Source organism: Mus caroli, chromosome 14, assembly GCF_900094665.2.
Source record: "Mus caroli chromosome 14, CAROLI_EIJ_v1.1, whole genome shotgun sequence".
NCBI classification, from domain to species: domain Eukaryota; kingdom Metazoa; phylum Chordata; class Mammalia; order Rodentia; family Muridae; genus Mus; species Mus caroli.
This window is the reverse complement of record NC_034583.1, coordinates 93,245,652-93,271,827: the sequence shown is the minus strand read 5'-3', so window position 1 is coordinate 93,271,827 and position 26,176 is coordinate 93,245,652. Positions and strand designations below refer to the sequence as shown.

Sequence of the window (26,176 nt, the reverse complement as noted above, 5' to 3'; positions counted from 1 at the left end):
GTGTTTAGTTCCTTATTTACTTATCCATCTATACAGTATTGATTTTGGATCATTCATTCCCTTCATACTCTGAGGAAGATTTTTTTTTAAGTGAAAAAAAAAAAAAAAAAAAAAAAAAAACCAGAATACTTTAAATTTTTTAGTTTGGTCAATAAGAGAAACATCTCATCTGATTAAATTCATTTTTGCTTATTTTCTTGTTAGTGAAACTTTTTTGCTATTGTGAAAATTTTTTCTTACTGTGCTTCCTGTATCTATTAACTATTCATCCAAATGGCTGGTGAATAACCAGATGAATAACCCTGCCCATCTCCTCAGATCTACTTGTCTAAATCAAGTTCTAGAACTATTTCTTCTCGGGAAAGTCAAGTTAGTATTTTTCTCTTTCTCTGTTCTACCAGTGCCTGGTTTAAGCTGCCTTAATGCAACCTCACATGCATTTTTCTTGAATGGAAATGTCCAAGTAATGGCATTGCTACCTTTCTCCTGTTACCCACCTGTGTATCTAGGCAACTCTCTACACTAAGGAGAATTACTAGTGTAAAATACTCAGTGTTATCCTTTCACCTAAAATGTTGTTCCATTCCACAGGTTTAGGCTAGGCTGAAAAAGTATTTTGTTAATATATGTCATTCATTCATATGCAACGAATATTTGTTCATAGGTTTAGAACTCCATATTTGAAAGAACAATTGCCCTACAATATAAATATATAGGCTCAGTCAATCTTTTAAGCATCATGATCATGGGTAAATAACTAAAATGGCTGTCAGCAAAGTGCTTTATGGGAAAAAAGAAGTCACAATAGCTTTGTAACAACAAATGCTTTTTGGAATGTTTTTATGTACAGATATTATTCTAAGCATTTTATATTATATGTTGATTAATTTAATCCTAATAGCATTCAGTGAAGAAATATTGTTGATATTCTAAATAATTTGCTTCGTGTCACTCATGTAGCCATTTAAAACCATTGCCCTAGCTTCTACTCCTTTCTGTAGCATTTTACAGGTATATATGTAGACCATGTTATGAATTTACTATAAGATATACAAACACTTTGTAACTTGACTTTTCCTTTTAAAAAGTGGAAAGTATCTATTGTAAGGATTGAGATAACAATAAATCCCTTAGAATAAATTGAGCCTGTCCTTCATAAATGTATAGTTGATGTCAAGCACAGCTTTCTGAGGATAACAGGGTAGAGGTTAGGAGAGCATGCATACAGTATAACAAACTACCTTCTAACTACAGTCTCAATGCTTTTTTTAGCTGATGACATTCCAGAACTGCTTAGCTCTTCCAGTCTGTTTTCCATGCTGCTTCCCCTTATTATAGCCTACATAGGACCAGTAGCCGCTGCTATTCCCAAGGTGTGTAATCAAAATTCTATAACTTTGAATCTCTTACCACTGGTACTATTTCACTGGTCTTACATCTTCCCTTTAATCACTGAGGCACTAGGGTAATAGGTAACAGAGAGAGCATCCTAAGTGCTAGAAGTCGTTAGCTAAGTCTCATTGTTCCCCGAACTGCTAATTGATTTAGTGTACATATTGGCTTCACACTTGAAGAATTTAGGAATTAGGAATAGGAAATCTATTTTATAAATATGACATAAAGAAAGATTAAGTAACCTGATGTTTTTTTTTTTTAAAAAAATCTGAACTTGATGCCAACTCTCCAGTTTTAATAAAATTATCAATAAAAAGATTATTTTACAGTAGTGAGATAAGACATGAAGAATGTCATAGACTGTACAGTCTTTGGCATAATTAAATAAAGTAAAGCTATTTATTTATAGATCACAGAAAAGCAATTGTTTTAAAATATAGATTATTTCGATATAATATTTAGAATGAATTTCTTTACCCACTAAAAACACATTAAAAAAAATACTTTATAGAAACTATATGGAGACTGGTACTTATAAGAGTTACCAACAATTAGGGTAGTTCTTAAGTAAAATGAATTTCACACTTATTTAATCATCTATATTTTTTATATCTACTAGGTTGCTGTAGAAGTTTTTGGCCTTGTCCAGCAATTGCTTCCCTCAGTTGCCATTTTGAATCAGAAGTATGCACCCCCTGCGTTCAATCCCAATCAGTCAACTGATAGTACGACAGGCAACCAGCCCGAGCAAGGCCTCTCGGCTTGTACCACTTCCAATCACTATGCTGTCATTGAGAGTGAGCACCCATACAAGCCTGCCTGTGTGATGCACTACAAGGTGGGTACCATTCTTAGCAAGACTCAAAATCAAAGCTGGATCTGAGGTTTTCTAATGATATCAGAAAGTGTACTTTGTGAGTTCCAGTCCTGACTTCCTTTGGTGATAACAACAGTTTGGGAGTGTAAGCTGAATAAACCCTTTCCTCCCCAACTTGCTTCTTGGTTTTGATGCTTTGTGCAGGAATAGAAACCCTGACTAAGACAATTTTGTTTTCTAATTATTAAATGGATGGTAAGACAAATGTTAAACTAAATGATAAGACAATCTGTTGTTTCCTTCAGTTTGTTTCTCCTTTAGTCCTTCATTTTTTGTAGTATAACATTATTCTGTTTCATTTAATAAAACTATACATACACATAAACAGATATCCTCTTGTCTACCGCCAGGTGACATTCCCAGAATGTGTTAGGTGGATGACAATCGAATTTGACCCTCAGTGTGGTACTGCACAGTCAGAAGACGTCATCCGTTTGCTTATTCCTGTCAGAACCATTCAGAACTCTGGATATGGAGCAAAACTGACATCTGTTCATGAAAACCTTAATTCATGGATAGAATTAAAGAAATATTCGGGATCCTCTGGATGGCCTACTATGGTTTTAGTGTTGCCAGGTGAATTTTCACTTCTCTATTTATGGGATGAAATGGAAACGTTATGTGTGTGTGTGTTAAAAAATTCATTATGGAAAGTGTTTAACTTCAGAGAAAATTATTTTAAAACGTATGGGTCTTGGTTACAGTTAAGGATAAATAAGATGTGCTGGGAAAGGGGTGTGGTCCCATCTAAGTTTGTGAAGAGAGATTGTTGTGAAGATTTTGTGTGGGGGTGGGGTGGGGTGGGGTGGGGTGGGACTCTCAGGGTTAATACCGCCTCTTCGGTATAGTTGGGACCAAACTACCTAAAAGGTATGCAATTGGACTTGATTTCTATTTCCTCAGTAGATGCCATGTATTGTAGAAATAGGATTCAAGCTCCTCATTTTAACATGTGAATGTGGGTAAGGGTGGTGGTGAGGGTGGATGTATGTGAATACTTATTTCTAATATTCATATTTTCCTTTAAAACTGTAAACTTTAAACTCTTGTCTGAAGTACCCTAATTGTAACCAGTTAACAGTGACTACTGTTTCAAACACTTAAAACTACAGACGGAAGCTTTGTCATCTTTCACATCATCTGGCCTGGATGAATTTAGAGTTTTTCCTTTGACTCTAACCTACTTTTTGTTGGATTGGTTGATTTGTTAAGGGATCCTAAAAATCCAAATAGCAGAATGGAAGATTACTTAATGCAAAGAAGAGAAGACTAACTTAGGTACTCAGTAATTGATAGGTCATTTTTAAATTGCCCAGACTTATGTAAAGTAGGATTAAGGAAACAGAGTTGTTATAATGGGAATTACCAACAATTCCTTAGAGTTGGGTCTGTTGTTGATAGGGTTGCTTCTAACAGCTTGCTTAAGCAAATAAAGGATTCTTCCTCAAAACATCTTCTTTCTATTTTAATAACCGTTTTGACAAATTATTTATATAATAAAATAATGAAATATTTAGACTTTGACCTCAATAGCAGAGACAGGTACTTGCTCACAGACAGACTTTTTGTTTTGTTTTGTTTTTAAAGGAAATGAAGCCCTTTTCTCACTGGAAACTGCTTCAGATTATGTGAAAGATGACAAAGCCTCCTTCTATGGGTTCAAGTGTTTTGCAATTGGATATGAATTTAGCCCCGGGCCTGATGAGGTAAGAAAAGTTGTTTTCCCAGTCTGTTAAGAACAATTGGCTCGCCGGGCGTGGTGGTGCACCCAGTGCATCCCAGCACTTGGGAGGCAGAGGCAGGCAGATCTCTGAGTTCGAGGCCAGCCTGGTCTACAGAGTGAGTTCCAGGACAGCCAGGGCTACACAGAGGAAACCCTGTCTCGAAAAAAAAAGAAAAGAAAGAACAATTGGCTCTTTTAAAGTTTCTGTTGATTTAAAATGCCTTGCAAGCTAGAGGTTTATAATTTAAAGTGCCGTGTGGTTTCATTACGTGTGGTACCATTTTGCTGCTCTTTCTTCAGACATGGGGATAACTGAGGTTATACAGTATGTTCCCATTTAAGTGAAGTGCATTTTGAAACATAACTCATGCCCCATGCTAAAGTGGTTTAACCTTTACTCATATCAGAACCTAGATTCACAAAGTGATTTATCTTATTCTGGGTTTTCTTAAATGTTTTACATCAAACACTAAAATAAATCCAAGATCGTAATTTCCCTAAGTAATGAATAGAGCATGATTTGGACAGTGAAGGTCATCTCATACTTGTGACAGCGTTGGGTCTAATATTAAATCTTTGTCTCTCAGCTCCAGCTGAGGCATCTTTCTTTCTAGTTTCAACTGCAGAGACTAACTTTGAATTACATGTTTTCATACCTCACATTCAAGCATGTTTTAAATAGTGACTTCTATGCAATTCTACAGGGAGTTATTCAGCTGGAAAAAGAATTAGCCAATCTTGGTGGGGTTTGTGCCGCAGCCCTGATGAAGAAGGATCTCGCACTGCCTATTGGTGAGTCTACTTAATCATAGGTGTTGCTAAGGCTTTAGAAGGAAATGTAAAAGTAAAATATATTTAGTACAGAACACTTAAAGATAAACTTTCAACACAAATCCTGTGACTACACATACATAGGAACAATAGCTCTTTGATACACTGCTGTTGTTTAAATGGAAACTGGAGCATATGATAAAATCTTAATTTATTCAAATTCATATATATCTATAACTTAAGGTTTTATAAATCATCATTGTTTACCTGAAATACATCTTATTTATTACTCAAAATAATAATCTTTTTGTAAAAAAATATATATTAAGTATAAAAACTTCACACATAAATGCATTCATATAGTTACTTTCTCAGATTCATATAACCTTTTTTACATTGAAACATAAAATTGTCACTTCCAAAATTCACACTTGAGAACCATGTCAGTGACCTACACACATGGCACATACACATACACATGGCACACAGAAAGACACAAATGACACAAAATCTTGCATCTTTTGCACTGCAGTGTGAACTTGCCTAATTCTTCACATTGCTTGGTGAATGATACTTGACTACTAGCTTAACAGTTACAACTTATAGGACACAAAAAAACTGAACATTTTAAAATTTAAACTACTGTATTTATCTAGATTTTTTTCAATCAACAATAGCAAGATTACAAAACAAATAGTGAAGACAAAGGATTGGTAAGGTTATTTGTATATTTTAGTATAACTTTTTAATTTGTGTAACAGGGAACGAGTTGGAGGAAGATCTTGAAATTCTTGAAGAGGCTGCATTGCAGGTACTGCACCAAGCCTTTTAGCTTTTGTTCATTGGTGTTAAAATAATAGTTTCTGGGATGGTTCTTAATTCTCCAGTAGATGACTCCATGGTTAAGTACTTATTTCTGTCTATTGGCAGTTGGAGAGTCACATAATTTATAAGGGTCCTCTTAATGAGAGAGCCCATATGAACATGATTTCCATGTGCTGGGGATGCCCCAGAGTAGGGGAATGCCAGGGCAGGGAGGCAGGAGTAGGTGAGTAGGTGAGGGAGCACCCTCATAGAAGCAGGGGGATGGGGATGGGATAGAGGGGAACCAGGAAAGGTGATAACATTTGAAATGTAAATAAAGAAAATATGCAATAAAAAGTTCATATATTATCATTTCATAAGATGGTGCTGTATAAAATAACACTTAGATTAGATACTATCTAAAGAGCTTAACAATTATCTAAATTACAAAATATCATACACAATTAACACCCAGTCCATCTTATCTGTCAATTAAATAAAGTACTCTACCATCTATCCTAACTTAAAGAGCTTACAATTCTATACTTGAATTAGGTTCTGATTTTAGCTTGTATTACCATCTGAAAATCATCCTTTTAAATCAACATCATCTTCCTCAGTGTTAAACAACTTAAGTTTGACTATGAGACTAGCCTTTGAGCTAGTAAGGCATATTAAAAATAACGCAGCATGTGTGTATCTTTTATTCGCCAATCCAGAGAATTCTGGCAGTTGGCTAGAAAGATTAGATTAACTGTTCACTGCTACGGTTGTCAATAATGGAAACTGAAAATGAGAGGTAGCCACCACTCCCTGCATTCAGGAGCTCTAGATGTGCCTAATGTGCAGGGAACAAAGTCAGCATAGATAGACCATGCCATCTACCAAGGAGATTTTACAGTTACAGAATATAGGCAACTGGTACTGTTTTCCTGTATTTTCTTAGTATAACTTGTATGTCATGGGCCAAAGATAGTAAGGCTGGGGCATAGGAGGAAATAGTTGTTCTCAATAAGGCATACCAAAAATGTGTGCATGTTGAAAAATTCATAGAGAGGTTTCTGTTTTATTTGCCATGTATATTGCACACATATTTAACCTCTGCACTCAAATGCCAAGACAATGAATGTAAGGCCATGTGTGGACTGTGTAATGGAGCCTTTCTTATAAATAAATCAGAAATAAATAAGATAAAAAGATTCTCTTTTTTTCCAATAGGTGTGCAAAACTCACTCTGGCATTCTTGGAAAGGGTTTGGCTCTTTCTCATTCCCCAACTATCTTAGAGGCACTTGAAGGAAACTTACCGCTTCAAATCCAAAGCAATGAGCAGTCCTTTCTGGATGATTTCATTGCTTGTGTCCCAGGATCAAGTGGTGGAAGGCTTGCAAGGTATTTTTAATGTTACAATTAATTTCTTTTAAGGCTTCATCTCTGAGGAGAAATTAAAGGAGGAAATGGCCATTTTTGTGTTAAAATGCTGTCTTTTAAAATCCGGATTATGTGTTTTGGACCTGAAGTAAAAGGTGATAATATTTTAAAATATGACACTTATTAGTGTATTGTCTTTCTCCATTGGCTCTTTTAGAATGAAAAGAAAAACATGCTAGCTTGTGTTAACTAATTAATAAAAAGTAAACGTCGAACCTCTTTTTGGTTTTGATCTTTAAGTTTCAGAGGTTGCGCTTTACTATTTAAAGCCAAAATGTTGACCAGGAAACAATAGCCAGACTTTTAAATTAGCCTCCCTTTTGTGCTTATAGACACTTGTATATAATGCATGATAGGCAGAGGGAAACGGTTTTGGGTTTTGGTTTTTTTTCCCAGCTTTTAGTAGAGTTCTAGTCACCCTCAGAATTCAAATTAGCTGTAACTTAATGGCATGTTTTGCTATCTTCCAGATAGAATTTTCAGTATTTTCTAAGTTGAAAATTGTTTCATAGTATATGTAAACATCAGAAACTTCATACATTTTTGTGTATGTCTAGAGAATTTTTATAAATGACTTCCCAGGAGAATACTTGCAACTACCACTGAGTTAGAAATGAAGATACTAAGCCGGGCGTGGTGGCGCACGCCTTTAATCCCAGCACTCGGGAGGCAGAGGCAGGCGGATTTCTGAGTTCAAGGCCAGCCTGGTCTACAGAGTGAGTTCCAGGACAGCCAGGGCTACACAGAGAAACCCTGTCTCGAAAAACCAAAAAGGAAAAAAAAAAAAAAAAAAAGATACTGGTTTAGTATTTTGTTCAATACAAGTTTAGTTTATTTGGCTTAATTTCCTGTTCTCTTGTTTTTAATTCTTTTAGATGGCTTCAGCCAGATTCCTATGCTGACCCTCAGAAAACATCGTTGATCCTGAATAAGGATGACATTCGCTGTGGCTGGCCCACCACCATAACTGTTCAAACAAAAGACCAATATGGCGATGTGGTTCATGTTCCCAACATGAAGGTAATTGTATGTGAGTTAGCCATGTCTACACATTGACTGCTGGTAAGCATTGAGAACGGCAAGTCTTCACAGTCAGCCTGCTCCTCTCTCTTTGTCTTTGTATAATGGAGGACACTAAAGAGTTGCTTAGGGTTTATTTTATATTAACTAATTCTCTAATTTCCACCCTATAAGTCAGATGCTACAGTGGAGTCAAAGAAGATAGTTTAAATTGTCTATGTCAAGCACACATTAAAATTTTGTCTCATGATCCAAACCTGGAAGCAAAAAGATGGAATAGGATATACTTTGTAGTACTTAGCTTATGGGAGGAGACATGCATATACACTCATTGTGTTATCCTGTGATTGTCTCGTCTTCGATGTTTGACCCAGAGCATTTGCAACTTACCACCATTAAAAGTTCAGAGTAAAGCAAAGAAGCAAATGCTTTCAAAATTTAGGAAATTTGATGATAAACATATATATATGCATATACTTCATATGTCCATATACTACACATATTTATGTGTAGACTATACATACATACATATGTATATAATATATATAGTTAATATATGTTACACTAATATACTATTCAACCAAGCTATACTCTCAGACACTCCAAAATACTTCTGGCAAGGTGTTAATAAGAGTTAATATTTTCAGTATTTTAATATGCCTTTGAAAAACTAGTTTTCCTATTTGTAGATGAAGGGCATTAACATTTTACCATTGTAGAAAGTGAGTTGAAAAGTTTGCATGGTTAAGCTCAGTGACTCGGATGATTCCGTGTGGCACTGTGTGATATGGTGAATGTGTGCTTTTCTTCTCGGAGGTAAGCGGCTTCCTGGTCTGTTTAAACCATCGATTCCAAACGCTTCTACTAATGAATATTTTTCCTTTGTAAACTATTACAGCAAGAATTCAAACAAACTTTTACAAATAAGCTGTTGTTATTAGAAGTATTTGCATTTTAATTATCTGATAAAATAATATTACTTCCTGAAATTTTCAATATAGATTATTTCTGATTTCTTTCGCAGTATCACACTAATGAAAGATGTAATTTTTGTGCGTTGAAACCTGTGATTATTTGTTGTAAGATAGTAACCCATCTGTTTTCTACTATTAGTGTATAAGTAAGAGGTGAGGACATCCTGGCTCTCTCTGGAAATGACAAGGAGAACTGGTGTTAACAAAATCTGTATCACTGACTTTGTAATTATGAGTTACTTCCTTTGAAGTGTCAAGGACAACTATGTGTCTGGTTTTTATACCGTTCTGTACAGGTGGAAGTGAAAGCTGTACCTGTTTCTCAGAAAAAAACATCTTTGCAGCAAGAGCAAGGAAAGAAATGTCAAAGGATTCCTGGCAGCCCCTCAGCAGCAGCTTCTACCGCCGACATGACTTTTGGAGGGCTGGCATCCCCAAAGCTGGACGTTTCGTATGAGCCAATGATCGTCAAGGAGGCACGGTATATTGCCATAACAATGATGAAGGTAATTGATTTCTACTTATCAGAAATTTTTGTCTTTCACCATTGATTTATGTTTCAGTCAAGTATTAAACTGGCAGCATATAGTTTTAAATGCTTTTTCTTCTAGAGAGACTGAGTCAGTTTCTGGCAGGCATTGAGGGGGTGACCCCTTATAGAACAGGTTCATGCAGTCAGAGGTTGAGATGACCTAAAGCTGAAGTGCTTGTCTGCCAGAACACAGACCTTCAACACTCAAGGGTTTTCTTGGGTCCCTTCAGTTTGTACGACTCCCAAATATTAGGGTATCTCCTTAAATTTCTTATTTCTCCTGGATTTTTTTTTTTTATTTTATAATTCCTTTAGATGGATTAAAAAAAATAAGTTCAGCTTTTTACTTCTCTTAAAAGGCAGAATTACTACCCCTGGAATCATGCTGAGTGTACTGTCTTGGTGTTTTTAGAAAGCAGTGTCCATATTCTAGTAACTGAAAGCTATGATCGCACTGATCGTTTATAAACACTGTGGAACAGTAATGTAGTATAGTTAGGAAGACAGGTGAGTAAGAAGCATGGCTCCTCTAAAGCTCCCAGGAGAACTGCTGTCGTGCTCTAAGGAGATACACGGAGAACGTGGGCCTGGAGACTTGTCAGTCAGAGTAGACTTAAAACATACTGACTATTACATTAGCCCAACTTCAATGCTAATGAAGAGCAAAATGAAAACAATGGAGGTGGGAAATAAAGGAAGAAGTTCATAATTGAAGTTGGAAACATCAGAGAAGTAGGGTCTAGCAAAACAGGAAGAGCTCTGCTCTAGGCCGTGGATGCTCTCTGAGAGCATTCTGATTCTGAGCCCTTTGGGTAGCAGAAACTCGGGCTTTCATAAACTAATATTTTTTTAAGCTGTTAGTCACAAGATGTTAAGTTCCACGAAGAGGTGGACAAGGAATGACTATTTAGAGGGCTAAATATGGACCAAGATAAATTGTCATTTGGCGCTGGGCCTGCAGCATTTTAAACACCTCACAGTCAGTTAATCGACGGAAGAGGGTTGCTTTTGAAGGTGTGTATTCCCTGGGCGGAGCTTTCATTCACACATGCTCTTCTGTCTCTGTACTTTGTTCAGAAACTCACACCTCTTCCTACTCCTAGACTCCAGGAGCATGCTGAAACATCTAGGATTACAACAGTCACAGAGAACTACTCCCAAGCTGTCTCTGAGAGAATCATTCATGCTCTGGGCAGACGCTCTTTACTAACCGATTGTACACAACTGTAACCTCACTCAGCAGTGAGCCATATAGTAGAGGATGGAAAAATAAAATATAATCTTATGGTTGAAATTGGTGCAGTGAAAATAGAATATACAGAATCTGGACACCTGGATTCCCAGCTGTTGACTACTGTAGAGACTTGGCAAAGTCAACCTTAAGTTACATTTATCTAAGACACAGCCTGTGGATAAGTGAAAGCAGCTAGATAATTTCTGAATCACCGTTATGGTAAAGAAAGGGGGTGAGGGCAGGGGAGGAGAAAGGCAGCTTTGTAACTGGTGTGTGTACTTTCCTTCATAAGTAAGTACTGGGGAAGCTGGAAGGGCATGAGGAAGGAGTTGAAGATCTTGAATTGAGCTATGAAAAATGATTAATTTGCAGGTATTAAATGTATCAGGGTTCATGTGCTAAGTTTACTATATGTACTACCCATCTTTATCTTTACATTTTGCCATATCTTTTGTTTGGATATTTTGCTTATTTTTGCAAGACTGGCACACAACATGCCAATAAGGCTCCTGCAGCTTATAAAGAAACATTTTTACAGTCATAGTCCATTCCCAGGCTCATTCTACACCTTTCTAAAGAATATCTTATAATTCTCTCTCTCTCCCTCTCTTCCTCTCCCTCTCCCTTTCCCTCTCCCCCTCCCCCCTCTCTCTCTCCTCTCTCTCTCCCTCTGTGTGTGTGTGTGTGTTGTGTTGCATACTTTTACTAAATATAAAATGAGCCATAAATAATATTCTTATTTACTCTGTGTTCCAAAGCTTTGTACAATGGCATTATTTTTGCATGTACATGAAAAGTTTCTCTAAAATATACTCCTAGCCATGTAATTTCTTGTTGTAAGAAAGGCATGTCTGACTCTTTGGTAAGCATTTCCAGAGCTGATCCCCTGCTGCTGGCTGCTTGCACATCTGCACAGGGTCTTTACTCAGCTCCAGTTGCAGCTATGCTGTGACTTTTTGTCCTTTTAATTTGTACTCCCTTTTCTTCCATCTCTGTTAAGTCACTGCTCCAGCACTGGTGGCTTTTTCAGTTATTCTTCAGTGCATTGGCTTTACTCAGTCTTCTGCTGTTTCCTCTGTGTAAGGATTGATCTGGCCTGTATGTATTGCATGTGTACACCCCATGTAAGCTACAGCATTTAAGTAAGTCACTAAGTAGCCTTGTAAATCCATGTGAAGACTCTTCGCTATAGTGTCTTTGTATTGGAGATAGTTAAAATTTTAATAAGCCTCAAAGATTTCTATTTTTATACCTTTTAAGGCTAGAATTTCATTGCTATGACAAAGTACCTGGTAAGCAATTTAAGGAAAAGTGTGTTTAAGGAAAGTGTGTTCTGGCTGACGGCAGTCCTCCATGGAAGGGGATAGCATAGCTGCAGACCCAGGAGGCAGACTGAGCTGATTGGAGTCTCATACAAAAAAGCAGAGACTTGAATAAGTACTGCTTGTACTACTTTCTCCTTTTCTACTAAGTTCAACACCGGGAATTGCTTGTCTTGTCTCAGCTAACTGAATGAGAGAATTCTTCACAGACATAGCCACATAATTGTTTCTTTAGTAATCCTAGGTCCTGTCAAGTTGACAATATTAAGAACTGCATCATAAAATTTTAGAAAGTTGTTTTTTTGTGTTTTGTTTGGATATTTAGCACATGTGAAATTCATTTTCAAGTGGTCTTGCCATTTTTATTCCTCTCTTGTGTGGATAGAATGGTCCATTGCAAGGGTTCCAATTTCCTTGTTTCTTCCTTAAAGGTATATGAAAACTACTCATTTGAAGAACTGCGTTTTGCATCACCAACTCCGAAAAGGTAAAAACTGTTTTCTCAAAGTGTTGCTAAAACTAAAACTTAATCATTCAGACTGAAATAATTTTTTTTAAATCCCTTATTTTCTTTTGTTTTAAAATATTGTTACTAATTCTTTGAGTCCATATGTGCAACTGTTGTGTTTGTTCCTGGAAGTCATCTACCATCCCCAGCCCTTATCATCGTCCTACCTCTCTTCAAGGAGATCCTTGAGCCTTGACACAAGAGATCTAATAAGAACAGCCCATTTTCAGCTGAGTGCTTTATAGACTCTTGTTCTCTGTATGCTTACCAGTTGTGAGTCTCTGTTAATTGCCATCTACTGTAAGAAACTTCGTGGATAAGAATTGAGATCTGGGCTGGTGAGATGGCTCACTGGGTAAGAGCACCCGACTGCTCTTCCGAAGGTTCGGAGTTCAAATCCCAGCAACCACATGGTGCCTCACAACCATCCATAACGAGATCTGACTCCCTCTTCTGGAGTGTCTGAAGACAGCTACAGTGTACTTACATATAATCAATAAATAAATCTTTAAAAAAAAAAAAAAGAATTGAGATCTATGGGTATATCAGTAGTTAATCAATAATCATTTCAATACCATGTCTATTCACTATAATAATAATATTTCCTTATATCCCCTATGGCTTATGACCTGTCTAGACACAGGTTCCTGGCTCCATTAATGTTACCAGATCTAGGCTTCATGCGGTAGAGCAGGACTTAGATCCAATCAGAAAATGGTTGTTCCCATGATGTCCATGTCGCTGTGGCTCCAGTGGGCATTTCTTATCCTGCCAGTCATTGTTGTAGCTCTTGGGGCTTACAGCTGATGGGACTGATGATCACTCCTCCCAGTACTGTAAAGGCAGTCAGTAGGGAGGAAGCTTCCCGGTCAGTTACTGTCTGATTCCTCTTTGTTTTATAGCATAAGCATAGGATGTCTTCGAAATAAGGTCTTACTATTAACTTCTGGAGGGTAACAGGAGCAGTGACAATAGCTTGTAACATTTATGGGTCTGCGATACCCTATTAGCCAATATCTCAAAAGATAGAGGAAGCTAGTGAGGGCCCATGGAAGTAAGTGAATCTCACACAATAGAAGCAACATAGAATACACTAATTAATATAAAGAGAATAATAGAACAGAAAGGGTTAAATGAGTTGGAGAGTGGAGGGCCTGGTCGAAGATGCAATTCAGGGAGGATAACAAACACTAAACACCCTTTGTAAAAACCATGTGAAAACCTACTGCTGTAGAAGCTTCCTCTGTGTGTGTGTGTGTGTGTGTGTGTGTGTGTGTGTGTGTGTGTGTGTGTGTGAAGAGTTTAAATGGAATCATCTCGTAGAAGGGAGGACTATACCCCGTGAACAAAGTAGCAATAAGTAAACTTATTTAAATAGTCAACATTGGGATTGTGACAGCTTGCCAAAACATTACAGGATGGAAGAGGCATGGGTAAGGATTAACATTTAGATGGCAGCTGATTGTGTGAAGATTTTGAGAGGTTCAGTCTAGCTATAGAAAACCTGGAGTAGATTGAACTTGATGTCTTTGGAGAACAAACTGAAAAATGATGGGCCTGGAGGGTGCTGAGGAGAGTCCAAGAACTACATGGTATGTGTTTTCTGTGTTCTGGCAGCCTGTGCTTATATAGGTTGAATTTTCCTATAAGCCAACTAATTCCATGAGTTTTAAACAAAAACCTTAAAGTTTTTAGAAGATCATTGTGGTAGCTCTTCAGAGGTAAATTAAGGGAAAGCAAGAAAAGCAGCAGCGAAGTAAGTTAGAAATGGTTAGGCATTGTAGGCTGGGGTAGAGTGCTGAAGGTGGAATCAGTAGAGCCTGTCACCAGAGAGTGGTCAGCCCAGAAACTAATTACACAAACAACAAAAACAGACTTGGCAGGTCGTGTGTATGCATGTGCATGTGTGTGTCTGTGTGTTGCATATGCATACATGTTTATAATAATAAAAAATGGCTCTCAATTTGGGAGTGGGGAGTGTTGGGGGGGCTGAAGGGAAGAAAGGGAGAAGGACGGTGATATAATTCTATTTCAATTTAAAACATATTTTTAGGAAACAGCAACAGGTCTTCTTTTGGCCTAGCAACTGAATAGAACAGATTCCTACCAGTTTTGATTCACAGACCAATTTTAGCTTAAGAAACTAAAATTGTTACCTAAAGTATTGAGTGACTCTAGTATAGATATCATAATTTTTATAAGGATCAAGAAGTCATAGGAAGAAGCAGGTATTTATGTTTTCTGTGATGTATTGATCTGTAAGGTATGTGAAGCAGGTATTTATGTTTTCTGTGATGTATTGATCTGTAAGGTATGTGAAGCAGGTATTTATGTTTTCTGTGATGTATTGATCTGTAAGGTGTGCGCTGAGTAGTAGGGAATAGGAGCTTTTTGTTAAATATGTTAATCTTGAAATTCCAAACTACTTCTCCTATCTCTACTTCATATCTAAGTAGAGATATAGCTATGCAGCTGCAAATAGTTTGAAGTTGAAGGGAAAAGTGCATGTGGGAGTTGTCTTTATAGAAATGGTACTTAACATTAATGGATGGCAATAGTTGGCCAGTTAAAAAGATGATTCAGAGAATGAAGATGGGCATCAAAGCCTGGACATTCCATGAATGAAGGAGAATCAGAAGAGAAGCCAGCAGCACTAGAGAAAGATGAGCAGTGAGGAAGAGGAAGGCCAAGAGAAGGTCAGAAACAAGCAGACAGTGTTTCAGGAAGGAGCTCTATCAGCTCTGAGATGCTGCTAAGAGACTGCCAAGGAGGAAGAATTCAGATTTAAAATTGTAACGTGTTTTATAGTGATAAAAGAGCAGTAGAGTAGAAGAAATAAGTGATGTGTGAGAGAAAGTGATGCTGTTGAGGAGACCACATGCCCATGGGAAAACCTGTCTTTAGATAAGAGCCACATTGCTCCTTCCATTGTAACCTGAGAGAAAATGAAGGAAAGAAAATTGGTTTCCCAGTCTGATTATTAATGGAGATTATAACTAGTTGTTTCTGTTTCCACAGAAGGGAAAAGGGAAATCATGATAAGCTTGGAGTGTGAAGGAGACGTAACGGGGCTATAGGGAAAGAGTGAAACTCAAGTGTGTGTGAGCTGGGGAACATGCCATGACAGCTCCAGGGATGCAGGCAGTGTGATAATGCAGACACAGTCACTGAAGTGGTAAATGACGGTAACTGCATAATCAAAAGTAAACTTTTTGCTATCCACTTTTTAATTCAGGCCCAGTGAAAATATGCTTATTCGTGTCAATAATGATGGGACCTACTGTGCAAACTGGACTCCAGGGGCTATCGGGCTCTACACTGTTCATGTGACCATTGATGGCATTGAAATAGGTAAATAGAGTGTTAAGAAGTTGCTGCAAAGAATTAGAATTAAAATCATCCTTGTATTGTTTACCCTTGTGACATACATATAATTAGGTTTCATAACATCGTTGTGGCTTCATTTTCTCCTTCATAGTGAGTAATTCATTAGGACATTGCATAGATATTATTTGAGTATGATTTATGTGATCACTCATTGGGGCTGTCACGAGCTTCCCCCTGCTTTTCTAGTGTGTCAGTGAGGTATGATTCCCTCCTTATCTCTGTGTTATCCTGTGTATGCCCCGCCCCTGCCCCCACCCACCCTGCCGCAGCAACCTTACCAACCGTCCTCACCTGGTAGGAGCAGATACCATATATTTGACAGGTGATCTGGTTTAGATCTGACAGGGGTCTGGCAGAGAGTGGCTACTTAGCACACATTGCTAACTAAAAGATTTTATTTCTCACTAGTTTTGGAAAAAAAATACTGAGTTTTCTATAATGTGTTAATGCTTCATTGTATAATTTCCATGTAAAAGAATAACAGTAGAATGAAAAATGTCATGTATGGATATCGTGAAAGGGTGACTATAATAGTTACATAACATCAGAATACCCTTTAGGAAGTTGTGCTGTAAACCACTTACATTATCATTGGAAATAAAAAGGTTATTTACATTTTGATATTTAGAAGTTATAAGTATTCAATCAGATGTATAAATTATAATGCCTTTCATTTTACCTCATTGCTAAAACCTTTAGGTCAGCACACATTTACTTAGTGCTTAGCAAAACTTAGTTGTAGAAAAGATTTTATCAAGCATTAAAGACTTATGTGTTGCTGAGATTAAACAGGCAACCTTATAATAACTTAAACGTGGTTTTAAGTAGATATAAATACAGGCTTGAGCAGGAATTTTCAAGCACTGCTGCCACCCAGATGCTTGTCCTTTCACGTTTCTTTCAGCATCATTCAGATAGCAAGGGCACAGAACAGTCTGGGTGTCCACTGATGGGCAATGAAAATGTGTGTTCTACAGTAGGGTTTCTCTCAGTTGTAAAGAATGAAATTATTAATTTAGCAGGAAAAATGATGAGTCTGGAAAGTATTACACTAAGTGAAGTCATCCAGATTCTAGAAGAAAAAGCAACTGCCCGTTTTTCCTCATACAGAGATTACAAGCGTTAATGTTAGGATGAAGGAGCGTAAGAATAGGCTGTGACCTAGATAGGAGACCATGAAGGCAACACGTGGCAGAGAAAGGCAAGGGAAACAAGAGGAGCCCTGATAGGCAGTGTAGAGGAGATACTCAGAGAGAGTTCTCCTTAGGTAGATGGCGTGTGGAATCGGGAACACAAACTGGAAAGGCAGAGACTTGAGGTCATAGCCTTTGTTTGCCATCTTTGGCTCCTTTATTTTCAAAAGTGAGAGCAAAATGGGGAGTGGGGAGGGAAGCAGCAAAGCAGTCTGTTAGGGCTGTTAGCTTGGGGTTAGCGGGACTCTAACGGTGGGGTGGCTGTGTCTGATTCTGCTGCCTGCTCTTGGGACTCCTTGCCTTCTGTTGGGTTTGCCCTGTCCAGCCCCCATATGAGGCTTTGTCTTTGTCTTATTCTCTCTTGTGTGTCCTGTTGGGTTGTCTTGGTTTTTGGAGGTCTGCACTTTTCTGAAGAGGAAACGGAAAATGAATAAGGGGGAGAGGGGAAGTGGGGGAAACTAGGAGGGATGGAGAAGGGAAACTGTGGTCGGGATGTATTGTATGAAAGAAGAATCCATTTTCAATATAAAAATGAAAAGAAAAACAAAAATACCATAATGAATTGTAATCCTTGCTTTAAAAAAAAGGAAAGTAGTGTGACAGTGTGTGTTAGGAATGGCTTCAGTAGAGTCTTCAATCTCACTCTATGTGCTCCTATTAAACACTTCAGGAAATGCTAGTAAGTGATCTTTGGGAATCTCAAGACCTCATTTTAATTTTTTTCCATTTTTCCCACTTAGTATGAATCACCACTTTTAAAAAATGCAAAATTCAGGTATTTGTCTTCATTGTTCAAGACAGTCTATGATGTGGGACTGGAGAGACAGCATAGCCATTAAGGGCACCTAATGCACTTTCAGAGCGCTTGCTCTCTTGACTGGCTTGCTACACCTGCAGATCCAGTCCTCTACAGGCCTCAGGCGTGAATGGGTGACCAGACATACATGGTGGGAAAAACCATATACATAAATAAAAAATAAAATAGCCTATGATGGGCTAGATTTCACAGTCCTTTTACCTGAGTAGTCAAATGTTAATTACACTACTTTTCTTACAGATGCTGGCCTTGAAGTAAAAGTCAAAGATCCACCAAAGGGGATGATCCCCCCAGGGACTCAGCTAGTCAAGCCGAAGGCCGACCCCCAGCCAAATAAGGTCAGTGGAGGACAAAGCAAAAGTGAATTTGGTCAGAGACGGAAATTTTTCATGCCTCAAAGTAGGTCTCAAATATCTAATATTTTACTTGCTTTATTGTAGTATTTTAATTTCCAGTATCCCTAAATCAGTCTGAAGAGCAGCTCATAAGAATTATTCCTCTCAAATTGTACAATTTTGCTTTTCTGGCTTCTTTATATATTTTTTATTGTTTTTGAGTGTTCTGTTTATGCTTATATTAAAAGTATACTGTTAATAGAAAGTCTACTGAAATTACATGTGAGAATTCAAGGTTAAAACACTGTTTCATTAAAAGAAACATTAATTTTCTTATATCTAAAAACTAACTAAAGGAATTTGAGTAAACTATTAAAAACTATGAGAATGTAATTTATATTTTGTCCTTCTAAAAAATCACCTTTTTTTGGTATATATCTTCATTACTTAAAGTGGGTGATCATAAATATATTAATCATTGATATCAAATACTCTCCCGTACTTAGAGGTCGACCTTCACTGCTGTCTTAAGGAAAGCAGCCCCAGATGGTTGTGAGGGATGCTGAGCTTGTGCTTCCTTTAACTGTACTGAGAGTCTGTGCTTCCTCTGCCACTGTCAAATCTGTTCTTTTCTCAGATTCGAAAATTTGTGGCCAAGGACAGTGCTGGTCTCCGCATCCGGAGCCACCCTTCCCTTCAGAGTGAGCAGATTGGAATAGTGAAAGTCAATGGAACTATCACTTTTATTGATGAGGTAATTAATAAGTATGAGTAGTTTATTTTGGACACAAAATCTTTTTGATATTTGCATAATAACAAGGAAACTATGTTTTAATGTTATTGGGTTCTAAACAGTTTAGGAACTTCTTTATCTAACTTATTATCAGTTCCTTTGGGGTTTTTTTTTCTTAAAAAGTATTTTAGTCATATTCATTTCCTCTAGCAACTGCTCCCAAATACATCTCCCCTTCCCAACCTACCCAACTTTGTGTCTTCTTTCTGCTTTTTGTTATTATTAATCCCTTTGTGTGTGGGGGGGTGTTTTGCCTGCATGAATGTCTGTGTACCATACGTGCACCTGTGGAGGTCCGAGAGCAGCATCAGATCACTGGGACTGGAGCTGCAGATAGTTCTGAGTCTCCAATAGGTGCTGGAAATGAGACTCAGGGAGCCTGTAAGGGCAGCCGGTGCTCTTCACCAGTGAACCACCACTCTGGCCCTTCTTTTGTTCTTTCATCCCACAAGTCCAAGCTGTGCTGGCCCTAACCTCTTACTGTTCTTCACTAGAAAGTGTTCCAGTAACAGGGGCTGTACCCGTAAGGACAACTGACTCTCCGTCATCCAGAAACTACCAGTTGCCAATAATTTCTTAGATGGGGTGTGGGACCATTCTCCATGCTAGGATTTTGTCTGACTTGAACTCTTGGGGGTCTTGTTAATGCTTTCTTAACCACCATCAGTTCTTGTGTGTCAGCTGCACTGTCTTGTCATCATCTACCACCCGTGGCCCTTACAATCCCTCCTTGTCGTCTTCCTAAATGATTGTTGAGACTTGGGCAGAGGGAATGGGAATGTGCTGTAGATGGCCCATTTCAGACTGAGCAGTCTCTTCCCTGCATCTTGAACAGAAGTGAGTAATCATCATGACCTGCAGAAAAGCAAAACACAAACAAACAAAGCAGCTGCTGAGGTTGGATAGATATGCTCGCATCTATAGGCCAATTAGGCATCAGTTTAGTACTGTGTCCATCTAGTCACAAGTGCCTGGTCTAGACAGCTGTGCTGCAGCTGGGTAACATGGTGATTCCTTTCCTCCTCTGGTAGTGTGCATAGTACCTTCAGACACTATGAGAGGTAGCTACTAATGAGGAAGCTTCCGGGCTTTGGTATCTCTGTGTTCTCTGAGGCACCTGTGGGATCTCTTCAGCAATATGGTCTTACTGTCAGTTTCTGGATGGTCACAGTAGCAGTAGCCTAATAATGTTTGGGGGTCTTTGAGTCACTTATCAATAACTCCAAAAGAAATAACCCATTCCTAACTCGAGTTTCCTAGAATTACTATGAATAGTGTTTCCTAAAATTCTACTCATGATTTCTGACAACAGTAGCCTATAATAAAATTTAGATAAACATAATTATCTATACAAACCTATTAGAAAGAGATATCATTTAGAAAGATATGGTAGGAGGCTGGAGAAGCTTTTCTACATGGTTGAAGTTGAAAGCCAAGTCCCACCTGTGTTTCAAGGCATATGCTTCAAAGAGTTTGAGAAATCTTGTGAAAAAAAATTATAGGATATGTTCACTGAGGTTTTCATATTTAATTTATCCTCCTTTTTCAGTAAAAACTGGGAAAATTGCACTTTGAGCATAATAAAACCAGTTAAACATAGTAATCAGAACCTTTAGAAATACAACTTTCTAAACATAGACAAATTTTAAATGAATTTTATAATTGTTTTGAAATATAGTTCTTGGATTGCCTTAACCTTGGAAGTCCAAGGAATATTTCCCTACAGTGCAGCCAAGTAGCCTAGATATAAAACATGTTCTCTTGAGAAATGGCTAATTTTGCTGTTAGATTATCTTTTTTTTCCCTTGCATTTAGATTTTAATTTACATTCTGAAAACACATAAGAGAAATATAACCCCAAAGTAAAAAAGTTTTAACCACAAAATGAAATTAAGCTATTTTTATCTATTCTTATGCAACAGCTTACATATTTAATCTCTCTCTCTTTTTTTTAATGAATGCGTCTGATCTTAGAAGCTAAGAGGATCAGTCCTGGTTAGTCCTTGGTAGGGAGATTGTTTATCCTAAGTGTGATTTTCTTGTGCTTTTAATTCATGAGAGAAGTTGCTTTTACAGTGTCACCATGATCATGATCATGCTGCTTTGATGTTCCTTGCCTCAAGTTCTCCCACATCTATCTTCTCCTAACACAGATAGATGCAGAATCTCCACTCTCTTTACCTGCTCTGCTCATTCTCAGTCCTCACTAGCTCCCTGGTGCTTACAGGAAGGCAAGCTCGTTTGGTTTCTTCTTCCTCCAGATCCACAATGATGATGGCGTGTGGTTGAGACTGAATGAGGAGACAATAAAGAAGTATGTTCCTAACATGAACGGTTACACTGAAGCCTGGTGCCTCTCTTTTAACCAGCATCTTGGCAAGAGCCTTCTGGTCCCTGTTGACGTAAGTGAAAGATGGTTTTTAAAGCATCAGAGTTGTACTCTATCCTCATTATAGACCTTTCTTTAATTAAGGCTTTTCAGTTCTGAGGTAATTGGTCCCTATATCACCTTTACTTCAAAGGTGCTTGAGTGCTTAAGGGCTTCAGTGTAATGAAAGTGGGATAAGGCTCTTAATGCTGTCAGTAGTAATAAGTAAGAAATTGAAACTAAACATGCCTAATTCCTTTCAAGGAAGTAAGAAATTACAATGCTTACACTTTTTTTTCTTATTCACAATGCTATTTAAAATGAATTTCATCCAATATTTAAGAAACTAGAGTTACTATGCATTCAGAAACAGGTGTAAATGTGGGTTTGTTATGTTGACAGTTTGCAGTTGTTTCTGTGTTATGTCTATCTCTGGATCCTTTGTTTTGATTTACGGTACTGTTGTGTTGATATAAGATGCAATTTTTAGACTTATATCTAGTGACAGTAACTCAGACTGACAAAATCATTATTAGTTCCTTGATATTGCAGTAGAGTGGTTACGTCACTGCTTACTAGAGTGTTGTCATGAAAGTATTACTATAACTTTCCTTCTTCACTAAGTGTTCCTGTGACATTACTAATAAGTAGCATTGGTATGCAGTGCTTGAATATTGATGACTAGTTGTCATGGTGGTAGAAAGCAGGTAGATGCTGTGAAAATTAGGTTCTTCCTCCCATTTTTTTTTTTAAGTTGCACATTTTTAGAGTGAAAAGGGCTTAATTCTTTGTCTCATTCCAACTATTCATTGAATTTAGTTTCCTTTATTTATCTTCAACCTGTGTGTGTGTGTGTGTGTGTGNGAGAGAGAGAGAGAGAGAGAGAGAGAGAGAGAGAGNGNGNGGGNGNNNANAGAGAGAGAGAGAAAGGGAGAGGGAAGGAGAGAGAGAGAGAGAGAGAGAGAGAGAGAGAGATTAATTTCAGGTTTAAGCTCCTTAGTGGTAAGGACTAATTAAGGATTGTCATTCATGTTTGCTGTTTCTACAGTGTTAAATACTGTTATTTACTCATAGTAGCCTTTCAGTGTTGCTTGATATCTAAGTTGAGTGCTTTTGTCTGTATAATCATTGTGCTTAAAATATTTCCTGACATATATGTGTGCTTCTTACCTTGTTTGTGCCATGTCATTCTTATTGTGACACTGTCTTGTTAAATGTATTGTTCTCATTTTTCCAAGATTTTAAGTGTTAGTGGAACTGGTGCTAGAGCCCCACTTGATGTGATTCCAAAGTGTATGTTTTCATGTTAATACACCTTGGTATAATGAAGAGATAAGTGTAAGTATAGTTACAAAATGATAAATAATTGCAAAATTTATTAAGTTGCTTTGTGATAAGCTGTTTAATGGCTTAACTTAAGAGATAATATCTAAGGCAGATGTGAAGAAAAAGGAGGAAATTAAAGTAGGATAATTCAAAGTAATAGAATTATTATTCACATCATTAATATGTAAGATAAGCTGCTAATTTAAGTAAGTATGAATATTTGTATGCCTAGTGATTAAATGTAAATGATTATCATAACTTAGAAGGTAAATAAGTCAATTAAAGTTTTAAAATGAAGTTCTATGAGAGAATAGTTCAGCCAGTAAAGTCTTTCCTTGAATGAGGTCCTGAATTCAGTCTCTAGCACTCACATAAAATCTAGAGCAAACTGCTTAACTTGGGAAGGCAGAGCAGGGGATCTCCAGACCTGCCTCAAAGGAGAAAGACAGTGGTTCCTAGGCTGTCACCTGAGGTTACAAATATAGACACACTGACAATACACAATATAAACATAAAAATTAATAAACTATTAATTTGAAAGCTATAAAGCAGTAGTTCTCAACCTTCCTGGTGCTGAAATACTTTAATACAGATCTTCATGTTTTGGTGACTCCAACCATAAATTATTTCATTGCAACTTCATAAATGTAATTTTACAACTTCTATGAATCATAGTATAAATATCTGATATGCAGGATATTTGTCATGTGGCCCACAAAGGAATTGTAACCCAAAGGTTGAGAGCCACTGCTAATAAAGTTAGTTACAACAAAATTTTATACATCTTGGAAAATGTAAGAAAAGAGAGACCGGTATGACATTAAAGAACTGTCATGTGACATCGAAGACAGTGGTGACTCACACCTTTAATCCCAGCACTCAGGAGTCAGAGGCAAGTAACTCTCTTAAAATTCAAGGTCTACAGAGCAAGGTCCAGGACATCCAGGGCTGCATAAAAAGAAACCCTACATCCAAAAAAAAAAAAAAAAAAATCACAAAACCTTTTTAGATAAGTTTAGTTTTATAATTGGAGATTTTTAAGACTAAAAACGTACATACCCATTCTTCATGTATTTTGTCAAAAAAAAATGGCAAATGTACATTATAAGGGATGTTGAGTAGAAAAGAGACATACCAAGGAAAGCTAATGAGTGTGTTCTAAATTCTTTTAAAGGCAACGAGGGTGTGTGGATGTATTTATGCACTGCACAGATGGCTTTCTATCTAGTCTAATCGTTGTTCACCTAGAGAAAGTAGGCTGATATCCAAGAGTAGGAGCACTGAGGATCTGGAGTGGATTGAAGGGAAGGAAGATTTGTTGTCGTGTGAGTCCCGCGTAGTGTCACGTATTGATACTTAGCAAATATTCCGTGCGTTTCATAGACATTCTCCTGAAATGCTTACGAGCAGCTGGCAGTGCAGGTGTGGCGTCCTTCAGGTTGCCTGGTTCTAGTCTGTGCCTGGGTTTGGTTTATGTGTACTAGCAGGTTTTTAATACTAATAATATTAAGTCATTATTTAATTATAAATATGTTGTCCTTAAATTATTATAAGCAGTTAAAAGGATACTGTGATATATGTACAGTATTGATTTTGTTATATTTTTTCTGCTTTAAAATTAGCAGCCCAACTTAGTGCTGTGCTTTTCTAGTAGAGTGATTTTTTTTTCCATAGGCGACTAAAGATGTTTCCACTGTAGTAATGAACTTATGTAAAGTCTGATGTGCCTTGAGAAACTTATCATAAAATTGAACTTTATAGCTTATTAATTTAGCTAGGTTTCTAATATGCATTAATATTCTAATTCTTTGAAAAATTATTTTTAGAATATGATTTAAGAAAGAAGTAATTTAAATTATTGTGTATGTATCTCTGTGTTACGCCATATTAATCTTTGAAGTTATATAGTATGAAAACTTAATTTGTCTTTTGTAATAAACTGAAATTGAGTCTTTAGATAAATTACTATTTTGATAAATATTCATATAATTAGCTGAAATATTCTTAAACCTTCAAAATAAAACTAATTTTTATTTGGTGAGTCTTAATACTTGATAAATAATTTAAATTTACAGTAAATTTTTGTAGTGTGAGAGTTTTCTGCAATTATAGGAACTAAAGCACAATATATAAAATTAGAATTAATATATAATTAGAATAAACAACTTTTTCACTGACAATCTGTTGCCATAGTATTAGCTAAAATTTTTAAAATCATTGTATATGTTATTGACTGAACAAACCCTTAATTTTGTACAATGAAATTAAAGAGACATATAAGCATGAAAAGTGATGCTAGTCCTCTCTAATGCTGAGTAGATCTGCGTGGTCTGTAACACTTGCCTGTCATGTTGCTCTTAGTATTAAAGTCATGTATAGTAAATGTGAAAATACTTCTTAATATTGACATTTTATATCTAACTATCTGCATCACTGTTCTCAGGGAGAACAGCCACTGACAGACACATTTTCATACACATTGACCAACCAACATGTGTATCATTTTCCTTCAGCACGGCTTTTTTAAATGCTTTGTAAAAATTTCACTTTACCTAAATAGAGAGGACCTATTGACCATGCATTCCAAATTTCAGGGATAATGGCTCTGGTTTCCATGTTTTAATTTTATTTGCAGACACATTACTAGAAACTCATTTTTACATGTTTTATATTATATAATTACTACTAATAAATGTGTATATGTACGTCTATATATGTTTCTGTATCTACCCACATATAATTTAAGGAAATAAAGAAGCAAATATCTTTATTTTGTCTAAAATAGCATAAGTGATCAAGAATTTTAATAATTCTTTCATGTTAAAGTCATCAGTGATATATACTTCAATTAACATTTGAGTGCCTTGCTTGAATTACCTTTTAACACAGTCTTTACATAAGCAATACATTTATGGTATGTTTGGTGCATATTGATTATATTTGAGTTTTAGGTAAAATGAAGTATACGTTGATCATGTGATGTATCTGTGCGAAACATGTATTACATAAATTTTTATTAAAATGTTTGTGAAAAATAGGACTGTGTTATCACAAATTAATTGTTCTTTAACAAAATACTTTGTAATTCAATATGGAAATCCTGAATGATTATGATTTCCTAAACTTTGAGATGAACCAGTTATTTGTCTTTTGATAAAAGATTAAGCTTGTGTTTCTTTATGCTATTCTTGAATTTTTTTACAAGTAGTTTTTTCTTTGTATTTCTATCTTTTTTTTCTTTTTCTTCTTTCATGTATATAGGGAGGAAATATTTCAATGATTTTTTAATTTGGGCTAAGTTTTTTAAATTTTTATTTTAAAAGTGATGGTTTACATACATGCCATTATTATTTGTAAGAGTTGTATT

General features: G+C 36.7%; 1 protein-coding gene across 2 annotated transcripts in view; it reads left to right on the top strand.

Annotated features, from left to right (window-relative positions):
• The window catches only part of Mycbp2 (MYC binding protein 2), a 237,483-nt gene that overhangs the window by 146,716 nt on the left and 64,591 nt on the right, over window positions 1-26,176 (top strand). For both annotated transcript variants that reach the window (XM_029468874.1, XM_021181915.2), the window contains exons 43-52: window positions 4,700-4,787; window positions 5,528-5,577; window positions 6,789-6,961; window positions 7,876-8,020; window positions 9,291-9,500; window positions 12,514-12,569; window positions 15,826-15,941; window positions 18,228-18,325; window positions 18,960-19,076; window positions 21,377-21,517. In XM_029468874.1, coding sequence (XP_029324734.1) covers window positions 4,700-4,787; window positions 5,528-5,577; window positions 6,789-6,961; window positions 7,876-8,020; window positions 9,291-9,500; window positions 12,514-12,569; window positions 15,826-15,941; window positions 18,228-18,325; window positions 18,960-19,076; window positions 21,377-21,517 — 1,194 coding nt within the window. The remainder of the gene's footprint in view (window positions 1-4,699; window positions 4,788-5,527; window positions 5,578-6,788; window positions 6,962-7,875; window positions 8,021-9,290; window positions 9,501-12,513; window positions 12,570-15,825; window positions 15,942-18,227; window positions 18,326-18,959; window positions 19,077-21,376; window positions 21,518-26,176) is intronic.